Source organism: Sinohyriopsis cumingii, unplaced genomic scaffold, assembly GCF_028554795.1.
Source record: "Sinohyriopsis cumingii isolate HCF-2022 unplaced genomic scaffold, ASM2855479v2 utg001460l, whole genome shotgun sequence".
NCBI lineage: Eukaryota > Metazoa > Mollusca > Bivalvia > Unionida > Unionidae > Sinohyriopsis > Sinohyriopsis cumingii.
This window is the reverse complement of record NW_028316002.1, coordinates 2,052,398-2,079,350: the sequence shown is the minus strand read 5'-3', so window position 1 is coordinate 2,079,350 and position 26,953 is coordinate 2,052,398. Positions and strand designations below refer to the sequence as shown.

The following is a 26,953-nucleotide window of genomic DNA, read 5'->3' as shown; positions in this document are numbered from 1 at the left end:
ATTGGTCATAAGTTTGAATGATGTGAATTTTGGATATTACAGTTTGTAATCACCAATAATCCCAAATGTTTGATCATATTTGAACATGTACATTTTTTTTAAAAATAATTTAATATTTCATTAAGTAACCAAATTTTTATTTAATACAGGAAATATAAAATTATTCTTAATAATTTTTGGTATGATTAATTGCTGATTTTTTTTAATTCAAACTTTTGCATTTTCACAGGTTTTAAAATACATATTAATCAGCTGACAAATTTACTATTACCTTCAAGGGCTTTTAAGAAAGACTGCCATTTCCCTGTATGATGTGAGCTTTCAACAATTTCCAGGAGTGTTTTTGTTGCTTGTTGCCCATGTCCAGAATGTTCTAGCCTACTTATCTCATTCTTTTGTTCTGTAAAATGGAAAATGGAAACAAATTTATTTGGGCAACAGTATGTAAGATGTTGCTTGCTCATCAAAAATGACATTTTCCAACTATAAAAACTGACAATTAGCAACAGATCTGTCCAACCCACGGGCTCTGAAATGAAATACAGATTGAAGTCTTCTGAAGTTAAAAATTAATAACCAAACATTTTTGTGGCAGTAAAAGCATCATCGAAAATATAAACATTCTCACCAAGGTATAGTTATGTTCTAGAACACAGGTAATATATTTTTAACTTAAAATTATTTTACTACCATACTTGCCAGCCTATAAGACGATACTTTTAGTAAAAAAATCTTAGCTTTGTCTTATACTCCGGATCGATTTATATATGGATTATGTCATCTGAATCATTTTATCGTACATCACATAATTTTTCGTATGGAAAAAATTCTTCAACAAGTACAAAAAATAATGTGTAAAAATTAAAATTCGGGAAGAGATCATGTATGAATAAATTTAGGACCCCACATTAAGAAGGATTTTAAACAATTACATGATCTTCAGTATTACAAATTAATGTACATCAGATGTAATTGTGCTAAAGCAGCATGCACTAGTGACATATGTTGTTTAAATCTGATTACATATATGTGCTTTAGAATTGATATGTTAGAAGATGAATGACCATAACAAAGACACATATTCCATCACATTTTTCTTCATGCACCTCATGATCAAATAAAAAGTATGCCCCATTATACGAGAAAGAGAGAGACAGACAGAGAGAGAGAGAGAGAGAGATGTCATGACGATTGAAATCTGTAGTGTTCACTTAACTGGTGACTCACATACAAGTGCAGTACTATATTCCATTATCATTCAATACCACTGGGTAAGTAATTCCTTTAAGTTTTAGTTATTACTTCTATTGTCCAAGAATCAAACGACTTTGTAGGGATACTGACATCCTAGCTGTTGTCAGGTATAATCCAAAATTAACATCTGTTTGAGATCAAGATTTGGCAGACCAGTGGTCAGATAAGTAAGGCTACCGGTAGGGAAATGAGGCTAGTGTATAATGAATATGGTACCATATAATGAAAGGAAGTGCTGGTTATTCATGTAAATTTCTCAACCAGCGACATCTTTTGAACTTGCCATAGAACTGTCAGCAATTTCAAGTATGAGCAAAGATATATAAAAAAACTATTGCTGCCGAAGTACAAAACAAGTACATCAACTTTTTAAAAAAATCTTATTTACCTGGCAATACTCCCCACCTGTAATCGATGTCTACCAAACAGTATCTTTGCTTGGCGCTCAGCATTAAGAGGTTAGTGTACTTGCAAAGAAAATTAGACCGCATGCAAAATAGTTATTCTTGAGATTTAACCTAAATTGAGTTTACAAGGATATAAATATTTTAAATATTTCAACTCTGTATGTATTTTCATAACTTACATTTACTATTTATTAATGTTGTCTCTCTTTGACAAAAGCTTCAGCTAAACAGGCTTAGTGAAGTACAAAAATACCCCAACAAAACATAAACAGCTGAAATCTCTCTCTCTGATATCAGGTGATATTTTATTTTGACCTTATATATATATATATATATATATATATATATATATATATATATATATATATATATATATATATATATATTATATATATAATCCTCTCTCTCTGTATCTCTTTTAAAAAAGAATTGTGAAAAAAGCATTTTAGCATTAACGATGCAATTTCTCTATTGCTGGTAATCTGAAATAGCATACAGTGATACCTTTAATATTTATGAAAGCGGAAGTTACTATAGTTTAATTCCACACAGCATCGTGAATTTTATCCCATCTGTAGCTGAAATTTTCAGGTCAGCATCACTATATGTAGCTAAAAGTACATAATACATTAAAAATACTTTGTGTGAAACAACTTAGGTATTAATAATAATAATGACTTTATTAAAAGAGGATAGCACGATTAGCTAACAACTAATCTACCTTGAGGACCTCATACAAAGGAAATTTATTTATTTTAACAGCATCTCTGAAGCCACAGGGTTTGGAAGGAGGAGACCTAGTGGGAATTTCTAATCTCAACTGGAATACTAATCCAGAGCAAAGTTCTACAGTATTGGAGACTTTTTGAATAATTCCTTATTTTGTATGGGAATATTATACTGTTTGGTGTGTGTGTTTGATTTGGACTTTTAACATAGCTTAAATTAAAAAAAATTCAGTCATATCGCTATCATGTCTACAGTGTGGCAGTTTATAGTAATATCTAGCACTGGGGCATCATGCCGCAGGCATGTAGCATGATGTCCCACCCAGTCACATTATCCTGACACCAGGTCGACCAGTCCTAACACTAACCTCTTAATGCTGAGCGCCAAGCAAAGATACTGTTTGGTAGACATCGACGACAGGTGGGGAGTATCGCCAGGTAGTTTATAATGGAATAGTGATTGTAAATATTCAGAAGCACTATTATTGGATATCCTGTACATTAATTTGGCTTTTCTCAACTGGATGTGGTCTTTAATAGATAATATTTTTAACTACCATCTAAATTTTCCTTGTTTTCTTTTTGGATTGATATTAGCCCAAACTCTCATTTTTGAAGATGTGCTAGCTTTCCTATGTTTTTATCATTTGAATTACCCCATACTGTATAGGGTTGTATGGAACTGTTATAAAATAGCTTTCCGAGCCTTTCGGGGAGAAAATGTTTTATCCTACTGAGAAGCCATAATAAACTTGAATTAACTTTTTTACTGACATGTTTAATTTGATCAGTCCATGATAGGTTATTATCTACCAAAACACCAAGTAGTCTATCATGACAGACCATTTTCAAATTTTTATCCTTCCATGTCAGACATAGTTCATCACTATCAAGATTTGTTCTTTTCTGCCATGTTGATATAAGTAATATTTTAGTTTTACCAGTATTTAACACCATGCCATTGCATGTGCACCTGTTGTCCAGCATGTTTAAGGCATCCTGTAAAGAAATTTCCAGTTCCATGCTTTGTGTTTTGGAACAATGTTGAGCCACCTGCATATAGATTTGTGGATGATATTGAGTCCCTTAGTAAAAGCAGTAGGTCATTTATAAACAGTATGAACAACAATGGACCTAAAATTGAGCCTTGTGGTACTCCATATCTAATTGTTTCAGGTTCAGACAGAACATTATTTATGTAAACAGGTTGTGTTCTATCACTTAAGTATGAACTAAAACCTTCTAACTGTTCCTTCATCACATTGGTAAATTTTCAGTTTTTTCAAGGGGATTTCATGATCCACCATGTCGAAAGCTTTCCTGAAATCTACAAATACACATCCTATTATTCTACCTTGGTCAACTGCTTGAAGCCATTTATCAGTTTGGGAGATCAAGGCAGTCTCACATGAATGTTTCTGTCTAAAGCCTGACTGATTAGGGTGTAACAGCAAGTGTTTGTATAAATATGACATGAATGAGTCATGGACATGTTTTTCAATCAATTTTGGCAAGTTTGGTAGTATTGAAATCGGCCAGCAGTTATCAGCATCATCCTTAGAACCTGATTTGTGAATAGGCAATACTTTTGCAGTTTTCCATATTTTGGGGACAGATGTATGAGATGAGGTTGCAAACCTTAAACTGATTATTAATGTTATGCTATCAGAAATAGCTGAGGCAGAAATTTTCACAAGTCATGGTCCATTTTGATCAAGTTCTGTTAAATATTTCTTGGTATTAAGTTCACTGAAACATTTCTTAACAAAGTTTTTTGATACTGGTGGGAAAGAGAAATATACCTCCTGAGGGATCTTGCTGCTGCAGAACATTTTTAGTTCATTAAAGTTGTTTTCTATCACGAGTTCTTTTAACTTTGTGGTAATATTGGTGAGAAAAAAAAATCATTGAAAACATTTGCAATGTCAGTGTCATCAGTGACTATGGTGTCATTTGCCAGAAGTGAGTGAATTTTATTTGTCTGATCTTTGTGTTCCCTCAACGAGTTCATTAAAGACTTTCCGAGTGGAGTTTGTGTTGCTCTTTTTGTTTTCAAGCATTGATTGATAGTAAGTTGTTTTAGCTTTTTTAATCATACTTGATATTTTATTTCTCCATCCTTTATACTGTGCATGGTTTCCCATAGCCTTGAACTGGTCTTGTGCTTTCATAGCATCAAGGATTTTAGTACTAAGCCAATTAGGTTGGATTTCATACTTTACTTGATGTACTTTCAGTGGTGCATGTTTAGAGACTACAGCCTTAAATAAGTCAGTCCACACCCCCAGGGCTTCATCAATGTCATCCAAATTTTGGATCATATTCCATGAAACTTTATATGTCATCGAGAAATTGTTCTTCATTAAAATTTCAGAACAATCTGTAAGTGATAGCTTTGTGTGTATTTATCCTATTTCTCTTGCATTTAACCTTTCTTTTCCCAAAAAGTAGGATAGTAGTCACTAAGACCAACATTCAGTACAATAACACAAGCCACATTGTCTGTTAGGTTGGTATAAATGTGATCAATAAGACAATAAGAGTGCTTGATATTTCTGTTACCCATGTGGGCTAATTTACCAGCTTTTAGTTACATTTAATGATCATGACCTGAAAGGTTATTGAATTACAGAGTTAGTGATCTGGCCTCATCTTATACTCAGCATTGACTTATATATGGACGAAGGATGGAAAATTTGCCAAATTCACTCATTTGACTCATACTCCACATTGACTTATTGGTCAGCATATACACTAATGTTTTGTCCTGGAATCTCCCTCTCAGTCTTGCCATCCTCCAACTCTCACATTTCTAACCAATATGTATACCAGTAAATATCAACAATTTTTTTTTAGTAGAGCACCTAAACCAGAAATTGTGTTTCAAATGCTCAATTCACATACTTTTTTCACTGTTATTTGCTGTAATACCTTCTTTCACTTTATTTGGGTGCATTTGTTTTGTAAAACTTTCAGTATTTAAACCAGTCCATTTTTAAAATTCTTATTCTTTATCTAATAAAATGTTATTTTTAAAATCAATGAAAATACTGTAATGACCATAAAGTATTTCTTCTTGTATGATACTGACAGATTATACCTTCAATCTCAATTATCACGATTTGTTAAATATGGTATCTTTTTTCAGGATGTCCTACGATTGTGGTACAGCTTCCCATTTATGTATATCATAGTAACAATTAGTTACTTCTGTTTTATTATTATTCACCACTTTATTTCCTCCTGCAAAAAAAGTCTTTCCTCTGTTCTACTTGTGGCACAAAATCTTATCACTTGCCTGTATTGAATATTCTTGCTCTGTCTGCTTTCTCCACTTTCTTGTATATGCTGTATTCATTAACTATCTAATTTTTCGTGACTAACTTACTTGTTACTCCTTAACCACCAAAAGAAACTATATTGTCATGTCTAAAAACTTTACTGTTAATCAAAATTTCTTTAAAGGCTTTTGCAACAAACCAAAGTTGTACCAAATCCACTGCAGAAGTCAATGGATGATAATTCCTACAAATAATCCTAACCTAGCAGCCAACATATCTGAAGACATGCCAACTTCTAAAATAAAACTTTATATTATGTTTTATATCTGGTGACTCTTTTGTAATATTCTCTCTGTCCAAATCATGCATAACTTCAATGATTTTGCATTCCAGTGCATCTAACGATTAGTGACCAGCGAACTGAACAAGTGGTATTTATCATCCATTGTTTATATGATTATTACAGGAGACTGATTCTTACTTACCGTTTGGAAAATAATTAAATTAATCAAATTAAGCATTTTCAAATCATTCTTAAAAGTCAGCTTGCCAAAGATTTCTTAGATGCATGTCACTAATTTCAAAGTGAAAAATCAATGATGAGGAAGTGGAAACAGAAAAAAGGTAAGAATGAATTCATTGCCATGGTATAATTACCTTGTTCTTCTTAATCTACAAGATCAATTGAACTTTAAGTGAAAATGTAATCATATGTTACAAAATGATACAAATTTAATGAACACAGTACAGTTCTTGGCTCTTTAATTTTTCAGTTTTAAGTTTTATACCTAAACATCACACTCTCTTAAAATCTAACCATTTCATAAACTCTTATCTACCCATTTATCTATTTTTAAAAATGTATATGTCCATGCCTGCCATATTCTCTGACTGTGTTGAGGATTTTTGAGACTCAAAAAGTGTGTAATGATGTCACAAGTGGGGTTGGTGTGCATGACCCAAAAATAAGTGATGTCCAAATGAGAACAAGCCATCTTTTCCTATAAGCCTATCACTCCTGTGGCCTAAGTGGTCACAGCTTCTGCCTCGGATATGGGTGGTCATAGGTTCAAGCCCTGGCTGAGTCAAACCAAAGACTTATAAAAATGGTAGTGGTAGCTGCCTCACTTGGTGCTCAGCATTAAAAGGTTAGTGTTATGCATGATTGTTAAACACTCATGACTGGTCAGCCTGGTGGCACTATAATGGGACTGGGTGGGATTTGATACCACATGTCTGCAGCATGATGCCCCAATGCTGGAAATCACTATAAACTGCCACACTGCAGATATCACAGCAAACTGACTCAAATTAATAAAGCTATGTTAAAAAAAATCAAAGAAATACACAACACAGACTCATAATAGCCAACAGAAAATTATATGAAATTAAAATCTCAATGAAAGAAAATAACTTTTCTGTTTTTTTTTAAAGTATTTAAATACAATTACAAAAGAAAGAAAAAAATAGTTGGTAGATTTAGCATTGTCAAATATCACCAACACACATTTGCAAGCACTCATATAATCACAATGACACTGATATGAAATAAAAACATACACCAAGTTTCTGTCTTTAAAATATATTGGATGGCAAAATACATGCTTAATTTGATGTGTTCCTTGCTACTCTCAACAGTTCAATAGGGGATTTGAAGATATGTGTTGTTCTCTGAGTGAATCCTGGTCAGAAAAGAGTTATCTGATCTTGATGACCATAACAGAAATTGTCAGAACCGTATCTGATGTAATTAGACAAGATATGCTTCTCTGTATAGAAAAATGAATAGGCCACACAAAAAATATGTTTCTGGTCAGCTGACCATCATTGTTTCTCAATGCTTAGTTGTGTAAGCATTAATCTGTTAACTAATTCTTAGCACACTCTGCTCCTTTTCTGAGTACCAATATTGTTCTGTGCTTCTTTCTGAAGGGGCAGATACATAGCTATCTTCGTCAGCTTGAATATATTGGGAAACTGATCTTTGTGACTGTTATGTACGATTTTCCAGAGATCACAGATATTATCTTTTGGATACATCTGCTCCAAAATAAGATTTTCCACTAACATAAACTTCCTTTGTTAAATCAGTAGTTAACTTACTACTATGCCAAATTTCTTATCTGTCCCATAATGCTGTAAAGTAGTATTTAGTCCATCAATGCTTCTGCAGACAGAGATTTTTTTTAAAAATATCGGTACTTCTTAATTGCATTTTTAACCCTTATTTTATTCAATTTATCTTAACCCTGATGTGGATACATGTATATGGTTTTGAAGCATATGATCCAGAGGCAAATTTGATTAATTAAAAAAATGAAAACTGCATTATACTTTAGGCTCAGTATTCTGCCCTTTCGAAATACCACTGAAAGGGTCATGCCATCTAATTTTTGTCCATCCAGCATATACATCTGACTCATATTTAACACCATTTTGGACTCAAAATCACTCACTGGTTTCTCCATTAACACTTCTAAGCTCCAACAATCTAATATAGTTCATAGTTAAAAATTATTGTCATAATCACTATCATCAACAAGTATTTGTCAAATGAGATCATAATGAGCTGCACAGGGAATCAAACATTTTGGGTTTCCTAGGTAGCTCTTATTTTAAACATGCATTTGTTACACTTTCTTCATGAATAGTTCAAACTAAGCCATCGTTTTTTTTCCCTGGGCATGTTGTTCTATTCAAATTTAGTTTCACAACCATTCATATTGTGCTTGAAAATCCCAGATGTGGAACAGTTGCTACCAAAAAACAGATGTCTCGACAAGAATGGTTAAATAAAAATTGTATAAGCCGAGCACATTTTCATATGTGGAACTTTCAATAAATTTGCAGGAGTGTTTGCTTTTCACTGTTCTCCAAGCATGCGAATTCGTAAATTTTTTGCATGATTCATGCAATGGCACACCCTAACAGCATTTCCGCTTAAGTACTTGACTTATCCAATGACTTTCCCGCAAAGTCTCTCTCTTGCTCTGCTGATACTTCCTGTTTATCACATAGTACATGTACATTGATTTCTGACTGGTGGTTATTGTTTAACCTGGAGCGGAAGAAGCAATAATGACAAATGAGAATTCAGTGTAACATATTTTAACTTGCAACACATTTGGTAGTGTAGTTTTCAAATCAACCTAAGGATTTAAGACACAATTCAAAGTAGAAACTTTGCATGATATTGGTTATTAAATGATGAGTAAAGTTCTTCATTAAACTTGTGGAATACATTTAATGTATAGTATATGCTGAACATACTTCTGGGTTAAGATAATAAGCATGAAATGGGGGAAGGAGGGCAGATTACAAACCATGTTACTTTGTGTTAACTTGTAGATGGAGAGTGGGTATTCTCAAATAATCTTTTTTGTTTTAACTAATAAACATGAGTGCATGTGACTGCAAATGCTGTTTCAGATGGATTATAATTTTATAGAATAACATTAGGCAACTATCAATAATATTCATGACTGCTGAAGACTAAAATAACATGCATATGGTAGGTGTTGTTTTGTATTGATTCTCTGTCTCTTGTATCGATATGTGTATAATTTCAGCAAATATATATATCGATGAATCATTTCACACCTAGTGGTTTATCAACACAATTTAACTACGTAAACACAAGCATTAATGTCTTTCAATCATACTATTTCATGGCTAAAATCACCATGAAAAGCTTTGGCCAATTAATACTTGGTATTTTAACAAGATTACAAGAATGAAAATGAAATTAAAAATATCTAATATGAATGTTCAATTCAACATGTCAAATATGTTCTGGTTTGTTTCAATCATACATACAGATTGTGCAGCTATTTTGATAGATGTGGTGCACACCAGAATAACTGAAGTCGATATGTTGCTTGCAGTATGTGCAAATTATTAAATGCTGCTCATGATTCACAAAGTAAAACTCCATCAACAAGGAGTTCTAAATTATAGTTTTGCTGGGCATTGCTTGCTTCACTGATAGCTTATTGCTTCCTGAATCACATAAAATGTGTTTAGACATTTTGCCTATAAAAAGTAATCACACTTGAATACTATTCTGAAATAATCATGCTTTGCATTTTATATAAGCAGTAAAATCAGACTTCAAAGAAATGTTACCACTGTGCACAAACTTGCCAGATACTGATACAGATGGCTTAAAAATTCTCACTCAAGGTGATGATGTGTAATAACTGGTTCTTCATCATGTATTTCTTTGATTTACCTAAAACTAAAAATGAATGGGGCTGTTCCACTTTGCAAACGTAGTCGACTTTACCTGCGCAAAATAGCCTTATGGTTTCCCCAATGTCAGTCTTCAAAGGACTTAAAACATCATCCTAGCTATTGTCAGCAAATTAAGTAACCTCTGACAGTGGTTGTTTAAAACTGACCACCTTGCCTTTTAATTGCCTCAATGATAACTAGCTGTATAAACTGCCCCATGGATAGTTTAACACAAGCTTTAAGTACAAGTGTTGGGGAAAAGAATTGCACAAGAATCTGGAATACGGTTACAGGTTAATCAGGATCAGGATAATTATAAATCTCTTCAACATCATAAGCCATTATTTAAATAAAAAAATTAATATCACCTAATTATGTTTAATTTTTATGTTTCTTCATCGGTAGTTTTTTATGATGGACAATGCAATGACCATGACCAAAAACTATTTATGGTGAGGTGGTTTTGTTTGATGTAATAATATGCTTTGAAATGCTACTTCTAAAATCTGCACAAACTTTTACCACTTATAAGAGTGCAGATTGGGCAGAATTTGTGACTCAGAAGCTTACAAAAATATGTAAGACATAGTTTATATTTATTTTTGTTAATTTATAAGTTGTCTGTTGATCACCAAAGCTTTATTAATCTTAAGTTAAAACACCCATCAAAACATTGTTAATTTTAAGAATAAAAACCCGTCAAAAATAATTTGGGTTCTAAACCACAGTTCTTATGACCTGAGGCCAAAAATGTAAATGTTTTGATGTAGTGGCTTTTGTTTCTTTCACACAGCAAATTTTTAGAACTTTGATTTTTTTTAAGATCAGTTATCATGTTCCCCTATCAACTATATATATCTTGGGACATGAAGAAATGAATTATTTTTTTCCTGTCCCAGAGCAAATGGTGAAACTTTTCTCACCTATGTCATATGTTACAAGAATCAAGAAACAAAAAAAATTTGTGTTGAATTTGTGCCCTCCCGCATCTTTGCAAGCCTGGGTTACAATATGTTAACCCTGTCTACACAATGGCAGATATTGGTATTTTAGTGCTTTGTCCTAGCAACATCTATTGGATTTCATGAGTTACCTCCCTTAGTAAGCAATGCCAGCTAACCAGTAGCATGTAACAGCAGTGCTCTGTACATTGGCCATATATGTTGGAAGCAATATACTTCAAAACGGCCATAAATGTTAGAAGCAATATACTTCAAAAGCATACCTTGTTAGTTTAACATCAAAAGAATGACACCATATACAGAGGAGCCAATACAGGTGTATTTGAATGAAAGGTATTTGTATAAACATGGACAGGCAGTGGAAAATTACTTATTTATGAGTCAATTCAAGTTGTGTGCTCCCCTCGCCTTGATCATGTAGAAGCAGTGTTCAAATCTGAACAACTTAATTTTGATTGGATGCGGTGGCTTGCTGTTGCATTCAGACTTGAAGCATAGAAATATCTGCTGAATCCGCCAAGATGGAGATAGGGTTAACCTATCAGAACCTTGGCTAGCGAAGATGGCCCTCCCCTCACACACACCGCAGGTTACAGTAAAATAGATAAACAAAATGCTGATCTGATAATAACATGAAAGAAAATAACCTTGTAGTGTTATCATTTATTCTTTTTCTTTCATTATAAGCAATTTATTAAAGACAAAAATATATCCCTGAACTCTGAATATGTAGCATATGTATCAATACTGTGTATCACTTATCTCAGATACCATATGACATATTGTTTATTGACATATAGAGAAATGAATCATATTTGGTTGTACTCTAAGGTTTGAATAAGTTCTCAGATTGAAAACTGGATTAAAAACAATTGCAAACAAGAGAGAGGGAGAGATAAATAACCCACTGCTGAAGGCAACTGCCAATCATGCATATGATTATGTAAGGTGCAAAATAACCAAGACTGTATTTTATCCAGATTAACTATGTGATAGTATCCTGCAAATAAAAATCAATATTTGAAAATACATTGACAGTGAGTGCAAATGACAATCTTCCCAAGCATGGGTTACAAAAAGTATTATTAAAGCATGTTAAAGTTGTGTATTCTATTTACGCTGCAAACGTCAATGTCAATTTGTATCAATTATGATTACAGATGGCAAACAAATAGAAGCCTGGGTGGTGAATAAACACAATTGGTAAGCAAGCAATAAACTCCTTGTTTAATTGACCTTACCAGCAGGATATCAGATACAAAGGTTATTTTCTTACAAAGCAAACCGACCTCTGGAAGTCGACTTTATAGATTCTTTTAAATGTGCAGATTCTGTAAGTTGTTTGACATAGGTAGGCCAACTTTGGTTTCTTTTTACCAGTATTCACATGAATTTTGAAAATAAATTAAAACAATGGAAAAGTTTTTAAAGTAACACAATCAAATGCTTTGTGCATGGACACTGATGACCCAGTGTCTAACAATAGCTTTTTAGGTGAAAATAAAATCATTTGATGAATTCATGAGGGCCAGAAGAGAAGATGATTTCACTGACAATATAATCATTAACATAAATAAAATTCCAGTGTATTTAATCTCATTTCTATACAGACTAATTAAGAAAGGGGTTAAAAGTGCAAGAATTCACATGACTGGTGCTGATTTCTAAAAAATCTAACTTTAATCCTTGCAGTTTCCACAGCAAGAGATTGTTGCCCAAGATGATAATTTTAACAGTGTAGTGAGCTAACAAATATTCATGGACAGAAAGGATGGATTATACATATGCAGGAGAAGGGTTATATTGATGAGGTGATGCTGCAGTGGATTAAAGAATTTTATCTCAATTACAGAGCTTAATATTTTTTAAAATAAAATTTAAGTTTGAGTGCATTTTCTGTCTGATATGCAATTTTTGAATGATTAAAAGGTGTCCCAGAACATACAGTACACAACAAATTACTTTATGGTGTCTTAAGAAATATAATGATCCAAAATATATGGTTAATACATACTCATAACTTATAAAAGTTGAACCCAAATTAGTTCTAATTTTGATTTTCACTGGGTCACAAATATGCATTGTTTTATGCTGGGACTAAGCAAGTCATTCAAGTTATGTAAAGCATTCAAGTGACTGATGGTTGAGTTATCAAAATTCTGCTGTTACTCGGCCGAATCAAAATTGAAACTGATTTTGGACTTGTATCTAGCACAAATTTAAAGTGCATGTATTATATCAACACATGACTCACATATTATATGGTGTTATGAATGACAGATATTACATTTGCTTTAAATATTAGAAAACGACATACCAACAAAATTAACAAGTTTGTTAGGGTTCAATTTTACTTGAAGGCTATAAAGATGTAATTGGTCAGGAAAATTTATAGTGTTGAGCTATGTAGTTCCATATACATTGGAACAAAAACATTAATAACTAAATATTAAACTAATTAAAACAAGTGGATGTATAAAAAAGCATCACATTTGCAAATTTAAGACCACTGCACATTTATCGTTGTGAACATTGATTGAAAATCACATACTGTCAAGTATTTCACCCATGGCTGCTGTGATAATATTTTGTTTCTCATAAACATACATAAACATGCTTAAATAGTTACTGTGAGTGTGAGCAATATTTCTGGCAATGTTGACCTAACATGACCTTTCAAGCTGCCAATCAAAGTTTCTGTTTCAAACATCTATTAATGAGTAAAAGGGCACCTTCATTAATGTGTAGGAAACTGTAAAATTGTGTTGCTGATGTTGTAGTTCATGAAAAATGAGGAAATCTTGTCACAGGCAATCATGGGTGAAGAATGAGCATATAGGAAAATACAACTCACCAATGTATACAACTGTCAATTAGTCAATGCTTCTCGATGATCTCAATAGACCACTAAGCAGTTTACTGCATAAATTTTAGAGCCACAGCTACATGTGAATAATGGTGTGGTAACCTGTATAACATGTTTCTGAGAGGTCTCTGGCATCAAATAACATACCAAAGGCAGTTTCACTATATGTATAACACACATAATGTAACCTATCCATGAAAGACACCATAGGAACTATACAATTTTGTCCTTTATGTATAGGTGTCCTTTATAGAGATGAAATAAAAATGTAAACTTTATGTATAAAAGAATACATCAATATTGTATTTTACAGTATGATTCATATTGTTAAAAACTTTTTCCCCCCATTTGACAACATATTCAATGTATAATTAATAGGGCTATTGAAGTATGAATTCATATTCTTCCTTGTAAATAGTTAATTTTATTATACTTTTCATGAAATATAGAGACCTTTTGGTGAAATAGTTTTCATATTTCATTTGATTTATATATTTTCACACATGAAAACTATATCCTTATATTTTCACGTGTTAAAATATAAAATTTCCCTATCATACCATGCAATGCTTGATTGTATGTGCCTAGAAAACTTGTACCTGCAGCAACAAAAACAAGTACTTCGTGAGTTAAAACAAAGATATGGAAACTGCCCTTCATTACAAAAATGGAAATTAATCATTGATAAAAAAATCTGACCAGCTGCAGTTCACATCTCTTTCAAGTTATATCCTGTATTACCAAAATATGATATATTTCAACCCATGGCTTTGCCACTCATTATAATGTTTTTGGTACTGTATGTAAAATACATCCAGTATTAATATAAGAAAATAAAATATATTCTACGTAAGAAGAAATTACTTGCTATTAAGTATAAAAGAAACACAGCTGCACACAGGTAAACAAAAATAAATGTGAAACCCATATACATGTACTCATAATACATATATAACATATTATATGTACCTACCTGGTGTCAGTATATCAGGTAATCTTAATGCAACATCTGTTGGTTTTAAATAGTGGACTAGGTGATGCTTGTATAACATGTAAGCCTGTAGATTGAATTCTGGAGTGTCCATCTTGGCCTAGAGACAGAGTTTCTCATTAGTACACTGTACAAACTACACATATAGGGACTAATTTATTAAATAACACAAATTACTGAAAAAGTCTAGCTCTTTAACACAAACAATTTGACAGCTTTACCAGTATTATTGAACAGTCAATAAATCTTTGTCAATAATAAATTTGTTATAAGAATTAAGTATGTCAATAATGTGTGTATTCATTCAAATACACACAGCCATACCTTTTTCTCTGTCTCTAAGACACTTCGTTGTGATGTGACACCTATAGACTGGTACTGGTACTTTCACTCAGTGAATTAAGAAAATTAGCCACCATAAAACCAGATTCAATTTCAATTGCATTTACCTCCTGTTCCTCTCAAACATCTGCAAGACTTTACTACTAGCATTCACTGTGCACTTAAAACTGCTATTAAATGAAACAAACCTGTGGCTTTTGTTAGAATTATTTGAATCACAATATCAAGACATAAATTAACATTACAGCTCTTCCCCACCCCAACTCCATCCCAAACATTCTACCCTTCTCCCATATTCTTAGCCTTTTCTGGAAGACAAAAACAAAAAACACTTGTTTTATTCATTTTCTCCTCTCTTTTCAAGTACCTGGGACTAGTTTACACAGAAGATTCAATGAGAAATGAAACATTAAATTTATTAAATGAGCTGAATAATTTCCAGTTCTTAATTGCGAGCCTGCAACACGTTGCAATTAAGTTCAGTAATTATTACCCTTCTGAGATTGTTTATCTGACAGTTTTCATTCTGAGAGGAAGGAGTCTAAATAGAAAGTAATACAAATTATTTTCAGCATTTCATTAAATCCTAGCTCATATGCTGTACCTTTCAATTCTTGCATATAAAAATTATTCCCAGACATAACTGCTTCAACTAATGTCTGGGATCAATTTTTTATATGCAAGAATTGAAAGGTGCAGCATATGAGCTAGGATTTAATGAAATGCTATAATTGCACGATTGATAACAAAAATCATTTATAAGTAAAAAAAAATTTACAAATTACATTCCACAAAGTTCACTTAGTAATAAGTACAGAGCAACTGAGGTGCCATACACATGGATTTTGATGAGATTCTTCACATTGTCTCCATTAAAAAAAATGTAATCTACAATCAGCATTCTCCACAAAGGTACTATTGAATAATGCAGAAACATTCCAGTTGTTGGATATTTGTCTGAAGGGATGATTACGGGATGCAGAAATTGTTCTAAATCATGGATTGTTGCTGTGGATGGAGGAGATATGCCAGCTGTGCTGAACTGCATTCATATGGCAATATTTGATTTTGACGATTGATATGGTTAAATAACTTTCTGACAGTTGAGAGACACTTTTGCCAACACTCTCTTCATAAGAGAAGTGCATTTATTTACTCCTATTGGTCAGTATTTAAACTAGGCTTGTCTCAGCTTCTCCCTTGGGTGGGATGCAAGATCCATTCCATGTGGTAGCATAAATGAAAAAGGAACATTGTGTAAAATAATGGGATGCCAAGTGTTTCTTGGCATAGACTAGAATATTTGTGTTGGATTTTCTCAGTTCTGCCATATTTTTAGATTTAACTAAGTAAATGTCCAGTAGGTTTTCTTTTGTCCTAGTTTTAATTGTGCGTTCAAAGAATTCTATGTGGAGTAAATGGGCCATATTCAGACCCACATAACCATTTATGTTTGTGATGGTTACATTTTCTCACATTGTCGATTTGCATTTTAGACACCCAATTAACTAAGTGACATATTGACATACTGTTACAGGACTAAAGGTGTCCATAGGTACCCAGGTACCTGCCCATTCATAATTACCTGGGTAATAAAACTAGGTATTGGGTACCCATTTAGTTCATGTAAAAAAATATTTTAAAAAACGTTTCCAACTTCAGATCAAAGATAATATCTGGTGACATCAGAAGCAAGCGAAACCCAAAAGTAATGTGTACAGTTATAGGCACATGTCATATGACATTCATCCACTGCAGACCTCCGTCTACTGATGTTACATTGTCGATGTGTGTGACCATTTATCATGTATGTTGAACAGTTTCCTTACTTTCTGTTTATAGTAACTGTGAAATCACACATTTCAAAGAAAACAGATTTCTTGAATTTTAAACAATGTGTCACAGATTCATTATAGTTTGATACATGCTTTGTAGCAGACCAGTCTATACTGAAAAAAAAACAAGGCACCAAACAGGCTTTATCGATGTGACTCATGGATGTTGACTGAAAAATGTTAGAGGACAGGGATTTTGTTAAACTGAAGAACACACTGCATCCAGAAAAAGGACAAATCAATAGGACTTTACACATTTTGAGAGGATTTCTACAGCGATGTAATACTGTATTAAGAATCTGTGAACTTGACTTTATGACCTTCGAGCGATAATTATTCATCTGAAGCAGACTAATTAAGGTGAATGTTGTGTATAAATAATTGATCATTTCATTTTGTGTCTGTAATAATCCACATGGATTTAGCCAATTTGTGACAAGAATTTCAACTCATTGCAGATCCAGGTAAGTTGCAGAAAAAAATGTTTTACACATGGTTTTCTGTAATTATGGCATGTAGTCTATAGATCACTCTTTATATGGTGAGCTTTTTTGCCACTTATTTTAGTAATAATTTTGCTTATACCTCTCGGGGTGGTAGGATGTGGCATGTATGAACTTACAACAAAGCAGCTCAGGTTCACATTTAATATAATTTCTCTTTGATCTGATACCTGGGTAACTGATGATTACGATTGTCTGTTACCCAGTTGACTTTTTCTAAAATTTTGACATCTCTATGCAGGACTAAAAATTATCATATTGTTTTGATGTATGCTGGAATTTTGTTGTTTTGTTTTTACTAACAGCAGTTTCATGTCACAGACAGGTGCAAAATTAAACTGGTACAGGTGTATTTTCGTGCATGCTAACTAAATCAATGTGCTGTCACATATACTTTCAAGACCATGCGATGTCAATCTACACTGCATTTGGGAATTTCAAAAAGTATTTATAAATTTGATTCTTAATGCAATTAAATTCATCTGAGAATTTTAACGACAACTTTAATTGCATGTCATGAAACATATTTATAGCATTCAATGCACATGTTAAGGGAGGGAACTCATGATACAACTAGCCTGTTTCAGTTTCAGGAAGAGTCCTGGAATCATTATTACATATCTGGATTCAAATCTTAAGATATTTATAAGATCATATTAAAAACAAGTTATTTTCAGTAACTGTCCAAAGCATTTTTGTAACATAATGCCTCCTACAATATAGTATTTTAAATGAGTTTCATTACTTGTTGCGTTTCTCTGCAATTAAATAGCATTTCCATTCATACTTATGAAATGTACATGAATAAACCTGGCATTACACTGTATACAGTAGATATGTAATATTATAACTAAAATATTTGGTATGCACAGCACAGAAAAGATGAACACCAAGATTTACAAACTGAGCAGTTTGCAATCTGAACAAATGGTATTAGAAAGCATGCTTAATTCAAACAAAGACTATTAAAAACAAATTCAAAGTGGAAGCACTGGCATGTGGAGCCAGAATTTATGAAGCACAATTCATATCCAAATAATCCACAATGTGTAGTGAATCCCTACATGTATGAGAAGTATCAAAATGATTGCAATATGATCAGCATTAAAAATGCATACAGGAAAATCAAGAAAATACAGCAGTAAAAGTTGTAAAAACTGCAGTCCCCAACAGCAAAGACTACTTTAGTTTTTAAAAACGGGCAAGAAAGTGAAACTAGAACTTTAACTGAAATCTTTGTGAATCTGTGAAATTAGAAAAAGAAATGGACATAAGAATACTCATGGTTATTATAGAAATAAATAAGAGGTAATAAACAGGTAATTTATTTTAAGTTTTCATTTGATCATTCATTCTAACATTCCCACACTTTCCAATGATTTCTCCTCCCACTTTCACTTACCAGCCAACTGGATCTCTCTATCTTCTATACAGTGGTCCACAGGTATGGCAACATATATATTATATGTTTACTGTGGACTTGAGATACCATTCGATGTTAACACTGATAAAAATAAAAAGCATGAGCTAAAAATGAGAAAGAAAAATGCAATCACAAAATAAATCAGTTATTCACTATCATCTCCAAGTGATACCAGGTAGGATGGTACTTCCTATTACCACCTCAACAAGTTTTCATCATCAATAATCACTAAATGAGGCATTATAGTTCAGGGTGAATAATTTAAATTCTGATAAACAGACCCCATCATAAACTTTAATTCTATGCCCCATGTCTAGAAAGCACATTTATGAATCTGATGGGAAGACAGGGTCCATTAACTTGGATTTATAAAATTGATCTAAGAACCCATACTGAAAACAAAACTTCACAAGTTTGACAATAAACACCCTGCATGGACCTTCCATAAATTTTATAAAAAGATTTTGTTGAAAAGCTTAAGTCATGTCACCAATTCTTCTTGTCTTCTTTAAATTGTGATGCAATTTGCTGACATTGTGCTTGGCACAATTATATGAATGAAAAGTATATAAAAAAAGATTGGATCTGGATGTGGATTATCAGTATCATTTGATCAAGTTACTTAAATGTGTACATGCAATGGAAATGTAAAAGATTATTTTTTTAACTTATAAATAGAGGATTTCTTTAAACTATTAAACTTGATGGCTAAGTGAACTGCCTGCATATTTACACTTAGGTCATTTTGATGTGATAAACAGCGGGTCTTAGAAATGTAAAAGTACTGTGGTAATAGGCATGACATAGTAAAAGGATGTCTTAGGGTGGAGGTTTGATGGGTATTGACAGACAAATCGCAGGTGCTAAAGCACCCTGATATTTCTCGACCAAAACCCTTTCCATCACTCCATACTTGGATATCTCTTTCATCCCACTCTTGCGGATCATATAACTACAATACAAAACACATACCCCAACTTATAGTCATCCAATACTTAAGTCCTACAATGTAAGACATCCATACTGATATTTATGTTTGTTTGTGGACAACACACAACATAAATATAGTTTACTTGATCTACTTCTTCCACCTTGTGCCACTTAGTGTTTTGAGGGATTTTGTTCCAATCAAAACAATGAATTAAATGCAGAAAAGCCTTAAAGCTTTTGGAAAGCTAATACTTGTTGTTTTGTGTACTTTGAAATTTCATTACTCTTAGGCAACACTCAGTCTTCCTTTGTACAGTAAAATAGTAATGACAACTTTGTGTAGTGGTGGCAGCTTTACAATGGGGAATTTAAAACAGGCTGCTTAGCAATTGGTTCTTTTAAATGTAAGTTTTAGATTTGATATGATGTTATCAGTGGATTTTAACAAAAGTGTTTACATTTTCTATGCAAATAACTGTCAAATAACTTTTACTTTTTAAAAAAACAAAAATTACATTACAAGTAATTTTTTTATTTTACAGTTGCCCTCTGACCTTTCCCACCCAAGTGGGTGGAACGTAACTGTCCAAATATACAGTATAGGGAGAGGGAATATCCAGATATCCAATTATACAAATTGAACTGTCCAAACATACAACATAAGGTGAAATAGTCCAAATATCTAACACACTGGAAAGATTAAATGAAACTTGGAATATGTAGGAGATCGAACAGCAGGTAAAAGTGGAGAAAATATTGAAGCCGTTTGATGATGTAAAATAGAAATAAAATGCCTACCTAAAATGCATTCAGTAAACGAATTTCACTTTAATGCAAGTCCCTTAGTTCCACCTTGATTTGATCATGGATACACATGGCATAAATAAGCTATATTCAATAGAAAGAGAAAGTCAGATAGTGAAAAGGTAAGAAAGAAAAACTGGCAGTACCCAGTCTTAACAGGGTCCTGGTAAACATCGCTAAGAACTACTAAGTAGCACTAAGAGGCTCTAAGTGCTAGAAATTGGGCACTAAGAACATTGTAAAGAATTAAATCACCACCAAAACATAAATGGCAAACTATAATATATTGATAAATATTGTTAACATGAGTCATAACAAATGCAACATATTTTAAGTATCAGGAAAAACAACTCTGTCAAGGCAATGCTCTAGGACTAAATGTATGCTTACTATTCTGTAAATATAAGATAATTAATCACCATAATCGTCATCATTATCATCAACATTTTTGTCATCATCACCACCACCAGAGGCAGCAGCAGTAAAACATAACATTAATTATGTTAAAATGTTGTAAATGACCGTCTTGTAAGAGCCTACTTTACATCTATTACCCCACATCATTTTTCAAGTATTTATTCATCGTCAACAACTCTACTATTTAACAACTCCAACAGGATAATGAAGTATACATTTTCTTTAAAAGATATAAATATAAAATATTAACTTGATGTTTCAAGAGGCACTAAGAAGCACTAAAAAGTATAATTTGGTACTTTGAACTTTTTAAAACACTTTAGTAAACTTAAAAGCATGCATAGTAATTGCAATTAATGATTAACTGTTGTTGTCAGATCATAGAATGTAATGATATGCTGGTTTCATGATATTAATTTAAGCAGTTGCAAAACCGCAAATCTTTTACAAGTGCCTTGAAAACTGAGTTAATATTTCATCATTTACATATTTTTTTTGTTATGCTCATTTTGGCCCTGAGGTGTGACTGTTGTTTTCTACATAAATGGATAGTCGTTAAAAATCTGTTCAGATTTAAGATCCAAAATATTGCACTGTCTCTCAAGTAAGAGATACTTGGCCAATTCAAATACTGATTATTTACTGATGGATTTTAACTTATCGTTAAAAACATCAATGCTTACTACTATGAGTGAAAAGAGAAATATGTTCCAGACTGATATAACACAATAGCTGCCTGTTTTTGTAATCGCTGAAATTTACAAAAATTTTCATCTTCTTGTGTCTAAAGTGGCTGCAACAATAAACAAGTTTACTCAAAACATCTACAAGGTCTGTCATTAAGTCAACATTCTTTGATGGGCTGAGAGAAAATATGGCACTTTTTGCTTAGGTTAATGGGCTAATGATTACTTAAAGGACTATCATCTGTATTAAAATATTTCTTGGCTGTTTCAAAGGTATGTGCCTACTTAGAACAATGCCACTGGCTTCAGCTGGTAAAGTCCACACCTGACAGAATTTAAAAACAGAACAATAAATTTAGTTACAGAAGGTTTTAAAATTATAAGAACTACTGGATACTGTGTTAGTTTGTTATCCACTCCACTGGCCTAAAATGCTCAAATTCATTACAAAATGACTAGCAAATTACGAAGTAAAGTCACTTTAAACATCACTTCTAACTTTCCACACTTAAAAGCATCATTGCAATATGACTGGGAAATGCTCAGCTTTGAAAAGTTGTTACATAACACATTGAGATTAAAATAATCTCAAGTATTTTCCTGGACAATAAAGGTATAACTATATTTCTTTACAAATAAACCTATTACTGTCATTTCGTGATATGACAATAACAGCAGTATATTTATAGAGGGCACCATCAGGACTTCACACCATTTCACATGTAATTAGATGCAAGTTAGATGGAGTTTCTTGCTAATGCCAAGATCTACCATTTTGGCTTACTTCCAATATTAAAATTATTTTTAAGAAACAGGTAAAGTATTAAATATTTACATAACTTCTTCATAATAAATAATCTGACATGAATAAATAAAATGATATGATATTATTATTATCATACATGATATTGTACAAATTATCATTCATATCAATAAGATGTGATCAGCAATATACATTGACAAGTAACTTGTACAAGTGCTATATTTAACATCTGATACCTGAAACACCAATGCTTTGTAGCAGGTACAGGTGTTACAAGTCAGTGTTTTTATTGTCAGACTTGGGTATGCAAGAGTATTAAAAGGGTATCATCAAATTTTAACTTATCCCAAAATAAATAAAACCATGAATCTTTTGATTACTGTGGCAGAGAGCTAAAAGAAAAAGACATGGAATAAGTAAAACTGTACAAAGTCTTCTGTTGTATTAGTTTGTTATCAGTTGGTATAAAGTTACTTAATCCATTGCAAAATGCCTCCTAAAAAGAGAAAAATAAGAGCCACAGGCAAAGCTGCATTTTGACCACGCAGTTCATACTGTGGAAATTGCACATATGTCTGCATTCTTTGTGACTATATATATATATATATATATATATATATATATATATATATATATATATATATATGTACACATTTTGCAACCAGTAGTATCACTCAAATTGTGAATACAAATACCAGAATGCACTGTATCTTGGCAAAAACGTTTTACACTAAGGATCAGTACTCAAAGTATGATTACACACAAGGGCTACAACGACTGGTGCAGGTAATTTATTATTCAATTACTACATGAATATGAAGCACCTTACTATTCTATCTTAAATGTACAATATTACTGGCCAAATTCAATGAAGTTTTTTTTTCTTCTTCCTTGTTTGCTTCTGTTGCATACCAATTTCTTTTCCTGTTTTTCTTTCTTTCATTTGTGTTGGTGTGTTTTATTTGTTCTTTTTTTCCCATTTCTTTTTTCTTTCTGTTCTTTTGTTTTTCTTACATTTGATATTTCTTATACACCAAGCAGCAAAACGAGGCCTAGACAGAGTTGTCTTTCCTGATGCTCAAAATACGTTTGTATCTGTTACCGTCCGTTTTAACGATATATATCGATTTATTTTAGTAACATTTATGTTTACTTGGTAATTGAATGCTTTACAATGTTCTTAGTGCCCAATTTCTAGCACGTATAGCCTTAGTGTATCACCACCCAGAAAAAATTATCGGATGGTGCGTCTTACGTTGTAGGACTAGAGCTCGGCCAATGTGGGTATGGGGGAAAGCTTGCCGGTAGCTTCTCGTAGGTCGGTGGTTCTTTCCGATTTTTTCCACCACCATTTACACTGGCCGCAATGTATAGCTTATCTTGTGTTGAAAATGGCGTTAAACCCTATTACTACAACAAGCGTGGACATTCCTTCTCACACGTAAGTTGCAATTTATGTTTATTATAATACGTGCGTGCTATATTGTTACATGTTAGACTCTTAATTTTCTTTGTAACGAACCCCCGTGGTCTTAAACAATATAACAACATGTTGTTACAGGTTAGAATCCCCATCCCTTGATTCAAGGACGGATACTCGAAATTTTCTTTGTAACGAGCACCTGTGGTTTTAGAGCAAGAGGAAGAAAAAACGTTGTCGGCCAGATGGAACAATTACTATCTTGCTTGCCCACTCATTACTCTTTACTTTACCGTCTTTTCCATTGAATGTCAACGTTTCTTATTTCCCTTCAGTATGAGTGTTCCAGAAGACTGGTCCTTTAGCTGTGGTAATGACGTCACAATTTCAGGCAATTCTAATGCAAAATTCGAATGTATCTAAAACAGGCTGTCTATCTTTCATTTCTGCCTGGCCTATTCTTAATAAGGAAGTATTCGGTTACCAACGTATACAATACTGCTACAGTACTGTACAGTTTTGGTTTCACTTCCGGCGGTCAGCAGTGAAGTCGATATCAAAAGTAGAGCCAAGATTATTGATTTGTAAAAGTTTCATTAGGGTAACATGGTCACTTTCCGAACAAAGATATACAAATTACTTGCCGTGTTCGTTGTTGTTATGTGTGCACATGCGTGTGCAAATTACTTAAGGTGGCAGGGTCCAGTTTCGTAAATTGGCCCCTGCAAATTTCTTAACTTAAGGCTATGGTGTGACTTTTTTAGCTATTATTGTTTACTATTTATAGATATGAATATATTTGTGAACTATGTGTTTCGGGCTTGTGTTGTTCTTGAAATTGATGTCAGGCATGTACACTTTCCATAGTTGCTAAGCAGTATGTTGATAGTGAAATACCAATAGTCGGCTAGGAAGAAGAGCTATCCTCGCATAGCAGTAGACACGTGGGTTCAAGGCAAGCAGAGTATCTCAAAAAACGGCTTGGATGACAACTATTCTGAATTGCATCAAACTATTTAGCAGACAATGTTTTTCAAAATTTTCATCCAGGGAAAGAGCTTGTGTTTGCACTGTGAGCACCACATGCTGTCAAAAATGGCCTTTGGATGTGAAAAATGCATGTATAAAAATAGGGGTTGGGGTGCATAAACTTCTTCGGCTATGAACTGCCATTAACTTCTCTGGTCAAGTGAATACTATTCTTATGCTTTGTTTTAATATAGGTATCTAAAAATATGGACCTTTTTGACCTCACTTGTGTATTTGATTTTTTAAGATTTTTTTATACTAGGTCGCTGATTGTGGTATTAAATTTGTACATAAAACTGGCCCCTGCCCCCTAAAGATGTTCCCAGGCGACGAGGGCATCGCGTGACAAAATGACGTAATCGCATCAATATTCTCTCTTCCGCGCGAGTTCAGAAGCGGCATTCAGGACTCTAGTCAGACATAAATTATCCGAGATTTGTATAGCTTTCAATAACATAATTATCGTAGTTTTAAAATCATGCTTTGTCTCGCTAAAAAAAAAGAAGGAAAAATTGCACTAGTTTTATTGCAAATAACAATAGTATACAATGTTCTGTATAGTGGTCGGATTTACCCCAGGTTCTTTATCAGAAGAGGGTAATTCTGACCAAGAACACAAGCCTAAAGAAAATGTTGAATTATGATTAGTTTGTATTGAACTTTGAAGAAAGAAGAAGAAAAAAAAAAGGAATAAATATGTAATTAAAAATAAATAAAAAAATAAAGGTATAAATCTAAATAAAACTAAAATGTTACTCCTCTCCACAATTATCTCTATAACAACATCTCTATAACGATATCGCTTTCTAGCTGCTATATCTCTATCTGAAAGAGGAAGAAAAACAATTTAAAGCTTTTAAATCTGTAAAGATAAACAAAATCTTTGTATTTTGTAGATGAAACTTGTATATGTACGGTCCATATATAATGGTCAGAATTACACATATCAAAGGTATAAATAAGCCACATCAAGGTTGGATTTACCCACTTAATATATAGTCATTATAAAATCATTTTTCAGTAAGAAGAACTCAAATTATATGCTTTTTGAATAATGAAACATGTTGCAAGAAGCCCGATTGACTGCTTCCCATATCGTAGTTAGGTACACAGTAGTCAGCTTCAATAATGAAGTTGTTGATCTCGTGTCAATGACCTCGGTGATCGGAATATGACCAGATTACCCTACAATGTATGGCCATCCGTGGAGTCCCAATTCAAAAATCCACTGTGATAAATATTCACTGATGGTGATGCATTATGTATTTAAAGAAAATGAAAGTGTTTTAAACTGTAAATATTTCCTAAGTACATAACGAGAAGTTTTAATTTATTTTGTAAGATCGGGGTCAAAAAGGCCCATTTCTTTATCAATTACTACTTACTAATATCATGTATACAAAAAGTAAATAATACGCAAATATCAAATCCTTGTTTTACTGTGAAATATCTATAAATAATGTGCAGTAGAGAAACTAACTCAAGTTACTGAAAGTTCAAATAAAGCAAATAATAATTGTGAAAGAAAAATATCGAAATAAAGCAAATCAATAATATCTTTGTTACAATACTGAATACGAGTTAGTGTCACCCACTTGCGGTTTGTGCATGCCAGCATTGTCATGGTAATGCCTTATTTAAGTAACGACGATTCCATTAATGATGGATAAATATTTTTGTTTGCGAAGCCTATCGACTCTTTTCCTGTTTCACATACATTCAGTATCGTTAATACGTGTGTATACGTATTATATTGTTATTGATATAATTTAGGCTTTAAATTGAGGTTTGCTGTATCGTGTGTCTTGTAGGCACCGTTTTTGCGTTGTGGTTGCAACAAAGGTAAAATCAAAATTAGAAAAGATTAAGAGCTTCTTTTAAAACACAAATTGTTAGGGTGGGATAGACAGACAAGAAGAAAAGGTATAATGTCTAACTAGCATAAGAACAAAAGAACAATCGACCTTTAATTAAGGAAAGTGATATTCATAACGTGTACAAAAAGAACCGACATTTCTATTCTAAGTCATTTAAATGCTTATTAAAATGCAGCGGCGTCGCTAGGGTTGGTGTCACCCA

The 26,953-nt window shown here is 32.8% G+C and overlaps 1 protein-coding gene across 1 annotated transcript in view; it reads right to left on the bottom strand.

Moving 5' to 3' along the window:
• LOC149772481 (antiviral innate immune response receptor RIG-I-like) overlaps window positions 1-24,500 on the bottom strand; it is an 89,761-nt gene extending 65,261 nt beyond the window's left edge. The window contains exons 1-4 of the mRNA XM_089947751.1: window positions 24,139-24,500; window positions 18,805-18,906; window positions 14,705-14,822; window positions 272-400 (exon numbers count right to left, since the gene is read on the bottom strand). Of these exons, the coding sequence (XP_089803877.1) occupies window positions 272-400; window positions 14,705-14,816 (241 nt within the window). The 5' untranslated portion in view covers window positions 14,817-14,822; window positions 18,805-18,906; window positions 24,139-24,500. The remainder of the gene's footprint in view (window positions 1-271; window positions 401-14,704; window positions 14,823-18,804; window positions 18,907-24,138) is intronic.
• Between the last annotated feature and the right edge of the window lie 2,453 nt (window positions 24,501-26,953).